The sequence below is a fragment of the Ylistrum balloti genome, unplaced genomic scaffold (genome assembly GCF_031769215.1).
Source record: "Ylistrum balloti isolate Yb309-2 unplaced genomic scaffold, AGI_CSIRO_Ybal_v1 Utg370590, whole genome shotgun sequence".
Classification (NCBI taxonomy): domain Eukaryota; kingdom Metazoa; phylum Mollusca; class Bivalvia; order Pectinida; family Pectinidae; genus Ylistrum; species Ylistrum balloti.
Window position 1 is genome coordinate 2,066,442 of NW_026782366.1, and position 16,045 is coordinate 2,082,486.

Genomic DNA, 16,045 nt, shown 5'->3' on the forward strand with positions numbered 1-16,045 from the left:
TGGAGACTACTGTAGTGGAGACTACTGTAGGGGAGGCTACTGTATTGGAGACTACTGTAATGGAGACTACCTTAGGAGAGGCTTCTGTAGGGGAGGCTACTGTAGGGGAGACTACTGTAGGGGAGGCTACTGTAGGGGAGACTACTGTGGGGGAGACTACTGTTGGGGAGACTACTGTAGGGGAGACTACTGTAGTGGAGGCTACTGTAATGGAAACTACTGTAGTGGAGGCTACTGTAATGGAGACTACTGTAATGGAGACTACCTTAGGAGAGGCTTCTGTAGGGGAGGCTACTGTAGGGGAGACTACTGTAGGGGAGGCTACTGTAGGTGAGACTACTGTAGTGGAGATTACAGTAGGGGGGCTACTGTAGGGTGGCTACTGTAGGTGAGATAACTGTAGTGGAGACTACTGTAGTGGAGACTACTGTACGGGAGACTACTGTAGGGGAGGCTACTGTAGGTGAGACTACTGTAGTGGAGACTACTGTAGGGGGGCTACTGTAGAGGAGGCTACTGTAGGTGAGATAACTGTAGTGGAGACTACTGTAGTGGAGACTACTGTACGGGAGACTACTGTAGGGGAGGCTACTGTAGGTGAGACTACTGTAGTGGAGACTACTGTAGGGGGGCTACTGTAGGGGAGGCTACTGTAGGGGAGACTACTGTAGTGGAGACTACTGTAGGGGAGACTACTGTAGGGAAGGCTACTGTAGGTGAGACTACTGTAGTGGAGACTACTGTAGGGGGGCTACTGTAGAGGAGGCTACTGTAGGGGAGACTACTGTAGTGGAGGCTACTGTAAAGGAGACTACCTTAGGAGAGGCTACTGTAGTGGAGGCTACTGTAATGGAGACTACTGTAGTGGAGACTACTGTAGTGGAGACTACTGTAGGGGAGGCTACTGTATTGGAGACTACTGTAATGGAGACTACCTTAGGAGAGGCTACTGTAATGGAGACTACTGTAATGGAGACTACTGTAGTGGAGACTACTGTAGGGGAGGCTACTGTATTGGAGACTACTGTAATGGAGACTACCTTAGGAGAGGCTACTGTAATGGAGACTACTGTAGTGGAGACTACTGTAGTGGAGACTACTGTAGGGGAGGCTACTGTATTGGAGACTACTGTAAAGGAGACTACCTTAGGAGAGGCTTCTGTAGGGGAGGCTACTGTAGGGGAGACTACTGTAGGGGAGGCTACTGTAGTGGAGGCTACTGTAATGGAAACTACTGTAGTGGAGGCTACTGTAATGGAGACTACTGTAGTGGAGACTACTGTAGGGGAGGCTACTGTATTGGAGACTACTGTAATGGAGACTACCTTAGGAGAGGCTTCTGTAGGGGAGGCTACTGTAGGGGAGACTACTGTAGGGGAGGCTACTGTAGGGGAGACTACTGTGGGGGAGACTACTGTTGGGGAGACTACTGTAGGGGAGACTACTGTAGTGGAGGCTACTGTAATGGAAACTACTGTAGTGGAGGCTACTGTAATGGAGACTACTGTAATGGAGACTACCTTAGGAGAGGCTTCTGTAGGGGAGGCTACTGTAGGGGAGACTACTGTAGGGGAGGCTACTGTAGGTGAGACTACTGTAGTGGAGATTACAGTAGGGGGGCTACTGTAGGGTGGCTACTGTAGGTGAGATAACTGTAGTGGAGACTACAGTAGGGGGGCTACTGTAGGGTGGCTACTGTAGGTGAGATAACTGTAGTGGAGACTACTGTAGTGGAGACTACTGTACGGGAGACTACTGTAGGGGAGGCTACTGTAGGTGAGACTACTGTAGTGGAGACTACTGTAGGGGGGCTACTGTAGAGGAGGCTACTGTAGGTGAGATAACTGTAGTGGAGACTACTGTAGTGGAGACTACTGTACGGGAGACTACTGTAGGGGAGGCTACTGTAGGTGAGACTACTGTAGTGGAGACTACTGTAGGGGGGCTACTGTAGGGGAGGCTACTGTAGGGGAGACTACTGTAGTGGAGACTACTGTAGGGGAGACTACTGTAGGGAAGGCTACTGTAGGTGAGACTACTGTAGTGGAGACTACTGTAGGGGGGCTACTGTAGAGGAGGCTACTGTAGGGGAGACTACTGTAGTGGAGGCTACTGTAAAGGAGACTACCTTAGGAGAGGCTACTGTAGTGGAGGCTACTGTAATGGAGACTACTGTAGTGGAGACTACTGTAGTGGAGACTACTGTAGGGGAGGCTACTGTATTGGAGACTACTGTAATGGAGACTACCTTAGGAGAGGCTACTGTAATGGAGACTACTGTAATGGAGACTACTGTAGTGGAGACTACTGTAGGGGAGGCTACTGTATTGGAGACTACTGTAATGGAGACTACCTTAGGAGAGGCTACTGTAATGGAGACTACTGTAGTGGAGACTACTGTAGTGGAGACTACTGTAGGGGAGGCTACTGTATTGGAGACTACTGTAAAGGAGACTACCTTAGGAGAGGCTTCTGTAGGGGAGGCTACTGTAGGGGAGACTACTGTAGGGGAGGCTACTGTAGTGGAGGCTACTGTAATGGAAACTACTGTAGTGGAGGCTACTGTAATGGAGACTACTGTAGTGGAGACTACTGTAGGGGAGGCTACTGTATTGGAGACTACTGTAATGGAGACTACCTTAGGAGAGGCTTCTGTAGGGGAGGCTACTGTAGGGGAGACTACTGTAGGGGAGGCTACTGTAGGGGAGACTACTGTGGGGGAGACTACTGTTGGGGAGACTACTGTAGGGGAGACTACTGTAGTGGAGGCTACTGTAATGGAAACTACTGTAGTGGAGGCTACTGTAATGGAGACTACTGTAATGGAGACTACCTTAGGAGAGGCTTCTGTAGGGGAGGCTACTGTAGGGGAGACTACTGTAGGGGAGGCTACTGTAGGGTAGGGGGGCTACTGTAGGGTGGCTACTGTAGGTGAGATAACTGTAGTGGAGACTACAGTAGGGGGGCTACTGTAGGGTGGCTACTGTAGGTGAGATAACTGTAGTGGAGACTACTGTAGTGGAGACTACTGTACGGGAGACTACTGTAGGGGAGGCTACTGTAGGTGAGACTACTGTAGTGGAGACTACTGTAGGGGGGCTACTGTAGAGGAGGCTACTGTAGGTGAGATAACTGTAGTGGAGACTACTGTAGTGGAGACTACTGTACGGGAGACTACTGTAGGGGAGGCTACTGTAGGTGAGACTACTGTAGTGGAGACTACTGTAGGGGGGCTACTGTAGGGGAGGCTACTGTAGGGGAGACTACTGTAGTGGAGACTACTGTAGGGGAGACTACTGTAGGGAAGGCTACTGTAGGTGAGACTACTGTAGTGGAGACTACTGTAGGGGGGCTACTGTAGAGGAGGCTACTGTAGGGGAGACTACTGTAGTGGACAATACTGTAATGGAGACTACCTAAGGAGAGGCTACTGTGGGGGATGCTACTGTACGGGAGACTACTGTAGGGGAAGCTACTGTGGGGGAGGCTACTGTAGGGGAGGCTGTTGTAGGGGAGGCTACTGTAGGGGAGACTACTGTAGGGGAAGCTACTGTGGGGGAGACTACTGTAGGGGAGACTGCTGTAGGGGAGACTACTGTAGGGTGACTACTGTAAGGGAGACTACTGTGGGGGAGACTACTGTAGGGGAGACTACTGTAGGGGAGGCTACTGTGGGGAAGACTACTGTGGGGGAGACTACTGTAGGGGAGACTACTGTAGGGTGACTACTGTAGGGGAGACTACTGTGGGGGAGACTACTGTAGGGGAGACTACTGTGGGGGAGACTACTGTTGGGGAGACTACTGTAGGGGAGACTACTGTAGGGGAGGCTACTATGGGGGAGACTACTGTAGGGGAGACTACTGAAGGGTGACTACTGTAGGGGAGACTACTGTGGGGAGACTACTGTAGGGGAGACTACTGTAGTGGAGACTACTATAATGGAGACTACCTTAGGGGAGGCTTCTGTAGGGGAGACTAATGTAGGGGAGACTACTGTAGGTGAGGCTACTGTAGTGGAGATTACTGTAGGGGGGCTACTGTAGGGAAGGCTACTGTAGGGTGGCTACTGTAGGTGAGACTACTGTAGTGGAGACTACTGTGGGGGGGCTACTGTAGGGGAGGCTACTGTAGGGGAGACTACTGTAGTGGAGACTACTGTGGGGGGGGCTACTGTAGGGGAGACTACTGTAGGGGAGACTACTGTAGTGGAGAATACTGTAATGGAGACTACCTAAGGAGAGGCTACTGTGGGGGATGCTACTGTACGGGAGACTACTGTAGGGTGACTACTGTAGGGGAGGCTACTGTAGGTGAGACTACTGTAGGGGAGACTACTGTAGGGTGACTACTGTAGGGGAGGCTACTGTAGGTGAGACTACTGTAGGGGAGGCTACTGTAGGGTGACTACTGTAGGGGAGGCTACTGTAGGTGAGACTACTGTAGGGGAGACTACTGTAGGGAAGACTACTGTAGTGGAGACTAATGTGGGGGAGACTACTGTGGGGGAGACTACTGTAGGGGAGGCTACTGTGGGGGAGACTACTGTAGGGGAGACTACTGTAGGGGAGGCTACTGTAGGTGAGACTACTGTAGGTGAGACTACTGTGGGGGAGACTACTGTAGGGGAGACTAATGTGGGGGAGACTACTGTGGGGGAGACTACTGTAGGGGAGGCTACTGTGGGGGAGACTACTGTAGGGGAGACTACTGTAGGGTGACTACTGTAGGGGAGGCTACTGTAGGTGAGACTACTGTAGGTGAGACTACTGTAGGGGAGACTACTGTAGGGTGACTACTGTAGGGGAGGCTACTGTAGGTGAGACTACTGTAGGGGAGGCTACTGTAGGGTGACTACTGTAGGGGAGGCTACTGTAGGTGAGACTACTGTAGGGGAGACTACTGTAGGGAAGACTACTGTAGTGGAGACTAATGTGGGGGAGACTACTGTGGGGGAGACTACTGTAGGGGAGGCTACTGTGGGGGAGACTACTGTAGGGGAGACTACTGTAGGGGAGGCTACTGTAGGTGAGACTACTGTAGGTGAGACTACTGTGGGGGAGACTACTGTAGGGGAGACTAATGTGGGGGAGACTACTGTGGGGGAGACTACTGTAGGGGAGGCTACTGTGGGGGAGACTACTGTAGGGGAGACTACTGTAGGGTGACTACTGTAGGGGAGGCTACTGTAGGTGAGACTACTGTAGGTGAGACTACTGTAGGGAAGACTACTGTAGGTGAGACTACTGTAGGGAAGACTACTGTAGGTGAGACTACTGTAGGGAAGACTACTGTAGGGAAGACTACTGTAGGGAAGACTACTGTAGGTGAGACTACTGTAGTGGAGACTACTGTAGGGAAGACTACTGTAGGTGAGACTACTGTAGGGGAGACTACTGTAGGGGAGACTACTGTAGGGAAGACTACTGTAGGGAAGACTACTGTAGGGGAGACTACTGTAGTGGAGACTACTGTAGGGAAGACTACTGTAGTGGAGACTACTGTAGGGGGAGTTTATTCTGTGACAGTTATTTACAGTGTAATGCATTGAAGGAACAGGTTATAGTTCCAGTGATAACCTTAAGGATAAGGGAATTGCAAGAAAGAGAATTTTATCACATCTGTTTTATTAGTATTCGTACATTTGAGGACCATTATCTACATTTCTATATACCTGATAAAATGGAAATTGTACAGTCACCAGAAAGAGATCGTCAAATTATTTCTCCATAAAAGAAACTAGGTTGTATCGGTATAGTAAATGCAAATAAATGTTTTTTGTTTCAGGTCACTCAAAACTATCTGCAGACACTTGATGAGAAGTTCAAACAGTTAATAATAGCTCGACAGAAACTTTCACAGATCACAGGCATGTTTTATTCTCCTTGTCCTTTTTAGGATTTTTCATGTACATATTTCTTTTGTTAACATTTTTAACTTGTTTCACCAATTTTTTGTTTGAATAAGGATTCTGTTGACATGTTAATATTTTCTTACTTTTTGATTTTAGAAATAAAAAGATATCTTTCTTGTTTAATTTTTTAAATATTGACCAAAGATAGATGGAAGCTGTTTATTTCTTAATAATTTTGTAATGCTCATACATATAAATTGTGCGAAAATTACACAAACACTGATAAGTAAAATTTCAAAAAGATACGTTATAGACAAACACTGAAATAAACTGCATCTTACAGCTGTTTCATCTTTCTAGGGTTCGTCAGTGATGCTAAAACTCTAAATGTTAAACCTAGGAAGTGACTGAGGAAAAAATTATTTTCAAACTATTTACAGGCCAGACACAACAGACAGAGAACCAAATCCGCAAGGTCCAGAACTCTGTAGGAGGTGTGACATTGGATGTACAACAACAGAACCTTAATCTATTATATAATCAGCGGTCGAGTCTCAACCGAATGACAGAAGACATCAACCACACCATAAAAGAAATGGCCACACAACTTGTAGCAATACGGAAGGTATGTGTCAGCTGATTCTTACAGAAAAGTTTGAGAACATTGGCTGTAATATATTGTTTTGTGTGTGATGGAGCTATTTGGTGTATACTTCATTCACTCTTGACCCCTTGTTAAATAGTACATTATAGTATACATTTTCTATATTAGACAATCATAAGTTTACGGAGAAACTAGAGATACTGGACTGAGAAAACAACTTGATTAATTATTTTTTCACCAAGTTTTGTCTAAATTATTAAGTTTGAAGTAACTTTTCATTAGTATATGTTGCAAGTAAGCCCTATTACATCAAAGGTATGAATTATTTTGGTATTTTCGCTGTGTTAATTGCTTGTTAGTGCTGTAAGAACAACCATCTCAAAAACTCACAAAAAACATTACTTTTCATATTTAAGTGTCCTGCAGTTTCACAGAAACAACAGCCATGTATTTACTCATCCTTTATTGTCATGTCTTGTTTTGATGTTAAAGATCTTAAACATCCTTAAATATCTTGTATTGATCTTGTTTGACAGGATTTCGCAGAGAATTTTCAGCAGACACATGGTGAACTTGAGGTTCTCCAGAAACTGGTTAATCAGGAGGTATTGTCTTGGAATGTACAACAGAGATTGGCGGGCAACGGAGCTGAGTTTGACCTTCGAGCTCTGGCAAATATACAAAACTGGTCAGTTTGTTTCAATGAATTAGAATGAAGTCTTCTAGTTGTTGTGAAGCCTATATATCTATAGGAAAGGTTTTACCATCATTGTTGGAGAATTTCTTTTATTTTTCATCACATTTTTTAACCTTTATCTGGTTTATTTGGGGCATCAAATGTTTATCTTGTCCTGAACTTAATGTTCTTTCTACTTCCCTTACATTCACCAAAGTATGCTGAGAGGCGGTTTACACATGCTACAGTTACCCCAATATGGACTATCAATTGTTCTATCCTGACTCACTTTGCTTGTAAAGAACCAGTGTTTAGTTGTGTGAAGACGAAATCTCAAATGATTTGTGCGATGCACCAATAGATTTCAGTAAATAATTAGCATGTAAAATGGCTCATGATTTCAATAAACCCTGAAGTAAGATTAGCTGTTAAAGGCTCGTTTGATCTAACTGGTATGACTTATCCTTCCTGACCATATCATCAGTGTGCTTTTATAGAGGACTCTTTTTAAATATTTATTTTGTTCAAATATTTTGTTCATTTTTGATCAAATCTTAATTCAAATTATAAATTTTATGATAAGTTGACTTTCTCCAAATTTTTACTTTTGTCACCCTACACAGAATAATTCCTGGTGGAAGGAAAGGATTGTCATTTACACCAATTATCTATTTTAATGAGAAACTGATTAAAACTTATTGTCAAGAGATAGAAGTTTGAGGTCAGCAGTTTAATGTCTATGTCACAGTTGCTGTAGGTTTTGTACACAACAATTAATCAAATACTTTTGGATACAATATAAAACAGGTTTGAAGGATTGGCAGACTTGACATGGAAGAATAGAAACCAGATTTCCCAGATGGAATCATTTGGAAAGGATTTCCCTATTGATGTTCCACAAGGAATACAGGACATGGTTACGAGTTTGAGTCGTTCTATCAGCAACATTCTCACTAACCTAGTCAGAAGGTAGGCACACAGGGACTGGCAGATAGTCAAGACCTAATTTAAACAGTGTACAATATCAGTCTCTTTGTTCATAATGTCATAAATGAGTTTTATCAGCAGAGTGAGAGGATCAAGCTTGTAAATGGAGACTTGTTTAAGACCTCTCTTACCATGTTTGTGGTGGGAATCACAAAAACGTGCTAATTCAATGTTTTTTCTTTAATAATGATAGACAGAGATCCGGCTGTTAGACAACTAGCTCGTGTCAGTACCTTAAAAAGCCGATGCAATATGGGGGATATTTTGTGAACACTAGATTAAATTTCCAAAGAATATTTTTAATTTACATGGCCACATGTTGAAACATTTCTGTAAAATCTAAAATGTCATTCAAATCATTTACAACTCACTCATAAAATATCAATAGATTTTATTGTAGACACAGTGAACTAACATCACCTATTTCACAAATATATTAACCTTTTACCCTTCACATGATTTTAGAAGACAGAATAACATCAAGTTTATTTTTATTCAGATATGGTACATGTACAATAACGTTACATACTAACATACATGTGTACACACAAGCGACACCCATAAACACTCCACACTGCCATACGTAGTTGTTTTGTTATTGTTTTTGTACAGTGCCTTTATAGTGGAATGTCAGCCTCCTCAAATACTGAAAGTCAACAACAAGTTCACAGCCAAAGTGAGGCTCTTGCTCGGTAACAAGCTGAAAACTTACATGGATCCTCAAAAGGTGACAGCAGTTCTCCTAAGGTGAGTATATACAGCCACTCTCTGTAGCTGGATGTTTTTCATTACTGTTTCTATTTATAGATTTTGGTTTAGGGGCTTCTTGGAGATATCAAAACTGTGCTGCTGTTGTCTTTCTGTAAGAATGTCAGGATTCTGTCCAAATTTGGTCAGCAGCATCCTTATACTTCAATGGTGGGTCTCGGCTCTTGGGCAGGAGTGGTTATGGGCCCACTAGGGAAAATGGAGCAGATTCTTCTTTAAAATCCTTCTTTGTCTGAAGGAATGCCAGGATTCTGTCCCTTTTTTTGGTGGAAATACTAATTCTGTCTCAATTTGGTCTGAAACATATGTGGTTGAAAAGAACTGTTTTGTACAAACTAGGAGCCTGGCCATTTCTGGGGCGAAAGGTGTGGGTGCGTGAGGTCCTTTTCCCATACAAGGATATTGTTGAAGTTTGATCCAGAGTATTCTTAAGTGAAGAGGAATCAATTTTGTAGAAATGATAGATCTGACTTTCATTTGACGAGACAGAATGATTAATCAACCAGGTAAAAAATGCTGACCCCACAGGCCTCATGTTTTAAGATCTATCCTGGTCTTGTTAAACTGGGAGGAAAAAACTAAATGGGACTTACTGGTTTGCAGATACAATGCACGAAAATATTTCTGTTGAAATTCTTGCTCAGTGTATCTCTTAGTTTCATTTGATTTTTATTTTCATTCTACAGCGAGCGTCAGTTAAGCCGGCTGCAGGAATGTGAAATTCCACACCAATTTAAGGAGACTTCTGGCAAACTGTTAAATGACAATGGGCGCATGGAGTACAATGAAACAACACGAGAACACAGTGTTTCCCTGAAGAGTATGGTAAATAGACATCTATATGTCCTTCAGAGCATCTCCAAAGCTCCAAGTACAGACTTAATATGCTCTCATAACAAAATCTTCAGAAAAATTCATTCATGTATGTGTTTACTTTGAATGACATCACCTATGTTTTACAGAAATAAGTTGGAAAAGCTCCCGTTTTAACCATACTTCTCCAGTATTATGATATCCTGGTATAATATCTGAGGATAAAGAGTGATTTGCCTTTAGCTCTTGGACACACTCAATGACATACTGTGGCCATCATTTTAATACCAGAAAAGTGTATCTAGATTCTAATAAAGTAACTTGCGATGCTCACTCTCTGTTGAAATAACTTGATTATACTTTGTTTTTTTTTCCAGCAACTCCAAAAAATAAACCGTGCTGACAGAAAACAGGTAACGTGATTCTGTTGATGGTTACTTTTGTTTTCTCTGGTGTAGAATTTTAGAAATAAAATTAGAAAATGAACTAGATTGTCAGTAGGACTAAAGATGGTCTCCCAATAAACTACACAACATTTTAGGTAAAGAGGGCCCATTTTTCTCAGAACTTGAAAACGTGTTCTCAGTTTGTCAGTCTGTCACTTTATAAGCCTGTTGTAGATACCTAGTTTTTTTTCCAAATGGAAATGTAATATACGGGATCCTAGGTAATGATAATAGAGGCATAATATACTCATTCTGGGATAATAATAGAGGTTTACATGTAATACATAATGGATCCTGGGTAATGATAATAGAGGTGTCATATACTGCATCCTGGGTAATAATAGAGGTGTCATATACTGATCCCTGGGTAATTTTAATAGAGGTGTCATATACTGCATCCTGGGTAATAATAGAGGTGTCATATACTGCATCCTGGGTAATAATAGAGGTGTCACATACTGCATCCTGGGTAATAATAGAGGTGGCACATACTGCATCCTGAGTAATAATAGAGGTGTCACATACTGCATCCTGGGTAATAATAGAGGTGTCATATACTGCATCCTTGATAATGATAGAGGTGTCATATACTGCATCCTGAGTAATAATAGAGGTGTCATATACTGAATGCTGGGTAATAATAGAGGTGTCATATACTGCATCCTTGGTAATAATAGAGGCATAATATACAGGACCCTGAGTAATAATAGAGATGTTATATATTGCATCCTGGGTGATAGTAGAGGTGGTAATAGAGATGTTGTATACTGATCCCTGGATGATAATGGAGGTGTACATGTAATACATATGGAATCCTGAGTGATAGTAGAGGTGACATTTGAGATGTTGTATAATAGATAAAAAAATTTCATTTCTATCTATCTTTTCAGAATGTGACAGAAGAGAAATTTTGTATTGTGTTTAAGTCAACATTCCAGATTGGAAACCAAGAACAATTTGTTTGGGTAAGTTTATCATTAAGTATAAACTTTGGATTGAGAGAAACAACTTTATTCTTGATGTTTTCCACCTTCCACAAACTCAGAGGTATCAAAATATATTGTATGATGATGATTACTATGTCAAAATGATGTATTGATATCATAGTGATGTATTATGTCATAGTGATGTATTATGTCATAGTGATGTATTATGTCATAGTGATGAAATGATGTCATATTGATGTATAATATCATAGTGATGTATAATGTCATAGTGATGTATTATGTCAGTGATGAAATGATGTCATAGTGATGTATAATATCATAGTGATGTATAATGTCATAGTGATGTATGATGTCATAGTGATGTTGCAAAGTCATGTTAAGATAAAGTATCTATGACAATGATAAATATCAATTACATGTGATGCAATAGGATGTCTTCATGTGTGTTTTGTTTTACTTCTGTGTCTATGTGAAAAGCTTACAAAAATAGAATACACTACACAGAAATATATTTATATACACATTATCGTAACATTACAGCTACAGACATTAAACAAAGCCACAATATTGTCACATTACAGTAACTAGTTCCAGCTACAGACATTAAACAAAGACACAATATTGTCACATTACAGTAACTAGTTCCAGTTACAGACATTAAACAAAGACACAATATTGTCACATTACAGTAACTAGTTCCAGTTACAGACATTAAACAAAGACACAATATTGTCACATTACAGTAACTAGTTCCAGTTACAGACATTAAACAACGACACAATATTGTCACATTACAGTAACTAGTTCCAGTTACAGACATTAAACATAGACACAATATTGTCACATTACAGTGACTAGTTCCAGTTACAGACATTAAACAGACACAATATCTTCACATTACAGTAACTAGTTCCAGTTACAGACATTAAACAAAGCCATAGTATTGTCACATTACAGTAACTAGTTCCTGTTACAGACATTAAACAAAGCCACAATATTGTCACATTACAGTAACTAATTCCAGTTACAGACATTAAACAAAGACACAATATTGTCACATTACAGTAACTAGTTCCAGTTACAGACATTAAACAAAGACACAATATTGTCACATTACAGTAACTAATTCCAGTTACAGACATTAAACAAAGACACAATATTGTCACATTACAGTAACTAGTTCCAGTTACAGACGTTAAACAAAGACACAATATTGTCACATTACAGTAACTAGTTCCAGTTACAGACATTAAACAAAGACATAATATTGTCACATTACAGTAACTAGTTCCAGTTACAGACGTTAAACAAAGACACAATATTGTCACATTACAGTAACTAGTTCCAGCTACAGACATTAAGCAAAGCCACAATATTGTCACATTACAGTAACTAGTTCCAGTTACAGACGTTAAACAAAGCCACAATATCTTCACATTACAGTAACTAGTTCCAGTTACAGACATTAAACAAAGCCATAATATTGTCACATTACAGTAACTAGTTCCAGTTACAGACATTAAACAAAGCCACAATATTGTCACATTACAGTAACTAGTTCCAGTTACAGACATTAAACAAAGACACAATATTGTCACATTACAGTAACTAGTTCCAGTTACAGACATTAAACAAAGACACAATATTGTCACATGACAGTAACTAATTCCAGTTACAGACATTAAACAAAGACACAATATTGTCACATTACAGTAACTAGTTCCAGTTACAGACATTAAACAAAGACACAATATTGTCACATTACAGTAACTAGTTCCAGTTACAGACATTAAACAAAGACACAATATTGTCACATTACAGTAACTAGTTACAGTTACAGACGTTAAACAAAGACACAATATTGTCACATTACAGTAACTAGTTCCAGCTACAGACATTAAGCAAAGCCACAATATTGTCACATTACAGTAACTAGTTCCAGTTACAGACGTTAAACAAAGTCACAATATCTTCACATTACAGTAACTAGTTCCAGTTACAGACATTAAACAAAGACACAATATTGTCACATTACAGTAACTAGTTCCAGTTACAGACGTTAAACAAAGACACAATATTGTCACATTACAGTAACTAGTTCCAGCTACAGACATTAAGCAAAGCCACAATACTGTCACATTACAGTAACTAGTTCCAGTTACAGACGTTAAACAAAGCCACAATATCTTCACATTACAGTAACTAGTTCCAGTTACAGACATTAAACAAAGCCATAATATTGTCACATTACAGTAACTAGTTCCAGTTACAGACATTAAACAAAGCCACAATATTGTCACATTACAGTAACTAGTTCCAGTTACAGACATTAAACAAAGACACAATATTGTCACATTACAGTAACTAGTTCCAGTTACAGACATTAAACAAAGACACAATATTGTCACATTACAGTAACTAATTCCAGTTACAGACATTAAACAAAGACACAATATTGTCACATTACAGTAACTTGTTCCAGTTACAGACGTTAAACAAAGACACAATATTGTCACATTACAGTAACTAGTTCCAGTTACAGACATTAAACAAAGACACAATATCTTCACATTACAGTAACTAGTTCCAGTTACAGACATTAAACAAAGCCATAGTATTGTCACATTACAGTAACTAGTTCCTGTTACAGACATTAAACAAAGCCACAATATTGTCACATTACAGTAACTAGTTCCAGTTACAGACATTAAACAAAGACACAATATTGTCACATTACAGTAACTAATTCCAGTTACAGACATTAAACAAAGACACAATATTGTCACATTACAGTAACTAGTTCCAGTTACAGACGTTAAACAAAGACACAATATTGTCACATTACAGTAACTAGTTCCAGTTACAGACATTAAACAAAGACACAATATTGTCACATTACAGTAACTAGTTCCAGTTACAGACGTTAAACAAAGACACAATATTGTCACATTACAGTAACTAGTTCCAGCTACAGACATTAAGCAAAGCCACAATATTGTCACATTACAGTAACTAGTTCCAGTTACAGACGTTAAACAAAGCCACAATATCTTCACATTACAGTAACTAGTTCCAGTTACAGACATTAAACAAAGCCATAATATTGTCACATTACAGTAACTAGTTCCAGTTACAGACATTAAACAAAGCCACAATATTGTCACATTACAGTAACTAGTTCCAGTTACAGACATTAAACAAAGACACAATATTGTCACATTACAGTAACTAGTTCCAGTTACAGACATTAAACAAAGACACAATATTGTCACATGACAGTAACTAATTCCAGTTACAGACATTAAACAAAGACACAATATTGTCACATTACAGTAACTAGTTCCAGTTACAGACATTAAACAAAGACACAATATTGTCACATTACAGTAACTAGTTCCAGTTACAGACATTAAACAAAGACACAATATTGTCACATTACAGTAACTAGTTACAGTTACAGACGTTAAACAAAGACACAATATTGTCACATTACAGTAACTAGTTCCAGCTACAGACATTAAGCAAAGCCACAATATTGTCACATTACAGTAACTAGTTCCAGTTACAGACGTTAAACAAAGTCACAATATCTTCACATTACAGTAACTAGTTCCAGTTACAGACATTAAACAAAGACACAATATTGTCACATTACAGTAACTAGTTCCAGTTACAGACGTTAAACAAAGACACAATATTGTCACATTACAGTAACTAGTTCCAGCTACAGACATTAAGCAAAGCCACAATACTGTCACATTACAGTAACTAGTTCCAGTTACAGACGTTAAACAAAGCCACAATATCTTCACATTACAGTAACTAGTTCCAGTTACAGACATTAAACAAAGCCATAATATTGTCACATTACAGTAACTAGTTCCAGTTACAGACATTAAACAAAGCCACAATATTGTCACATTACAGTAACTAGTTCCAGTTACAGACATTAAACAAAGACACAATATTGTCACATTACAGTAACTAGTTCCAGTTACAGACATTAAACAAAGACACAATATTGTCACATTACAGTAACTAATTCCAGTTACAGACATTAAACAAAGACACAATATTGTCACATTACAGTAACTTGTTCCAGTTACAGACGTTAAACAAAGACACAATATTGTCACATTACAGTAACTAGTTCCAGTTACAGACATTAAACAAAGACACAATATCTTCACATTACAGTAACTAGTTCCAGTTACAGACATTAAACAAAGCCATAGTATTGTCACATTACAGTAACTAGTTCCTGTTACAGACATTAAACAAAGCCACAATATTGTCACATTACAGTAACTAGTTCCAGTTACAGACATTAAACAAAGACACAATATTGTCACATTACAGTAACTAATTCCAGTTACAGACATTAAACAAAGACACAATATTGTCACATTACAGTAACTAGTTCCAGTTACAGACGTTAAACAAAGACACAATATTGTCACATTACAGTAACTAGTTCCAGTTACAGACATTAAACAAAGACACAATATTGTCACATTACAGTAACTAGTTCCAGTTACAGACATTAAACAAAGACACAATATTGTCACATTACAATAACTAGTTCCAGCTACAGACATTAAGCAAAGCCACAATATTGTCACATTACAGTAACTAGTTCCAGTTACAGACGTTAAACAAAGCCACAATATCTTCACATTACAGTAACTAGTTCCAGTTACAGACATTAAACAAAGACACAATATTGTCACATTACAGTAACTAGTTCCAGTTACAGACATTAAACAAAGACACAATATTGTCACATTACAGTAACTAGTTCCAGTTACAGACATTAAACATAGACACAATATTGTCACATTACAGTAACTTGTTCCAGTTACAGACATTAAACAGACACAATATCTTCACATTACAGTAACTAGTTCCAGTTACAGACATTAAACAAAGCCACAATATTGTCACATTACA

The 16,045-nt window shown here is 39.7% G+C and overlaps 1 protein-coding gene across 1 annotated transcript in view; it reads left to right on the top strand.

Annotated features, from left to right (window-relative positions):
• Positions 1-16,045, top strand: part of LOC132556795 (signal transducer and activator of transcription 5A-like) — a 54,924-nt gene that overhangs the window by 11,525 nt on the left and 27,354 nt on the right. Inside the window, exons 8-15 of the mRNA XM_060221241.1 lie at positions 5,788-5,869; positions 6,295-6,479; positions 6,995-7,146; positions 7,942-8,103; positions 8,734-8,868; positions 9,576-9,714; positions 10,080-10,115; positions 11,039-11,113. Of these exons, the coding sequence (XP_060077224.1) occupies positions 5,788-5,869; positions 6,295-6,479; positions 6,995-7,146; positions 7,942-8,103; positions 8,734-8,868; positions 9,576-9,714; positions 10,080-10,115; positions 11,039-11,113 (966 nt within the window). The remainder of the gene's footprint in view (positions 1-5,787; positions 5,870-6,294; positions 6,480-6,994; positions 7,147-7,941; positions 8,104-8,733; positions 8,869-9,575; positions 9,715-10,079; positions 10,116-11,038; positions 11,114-16,045) is intronic.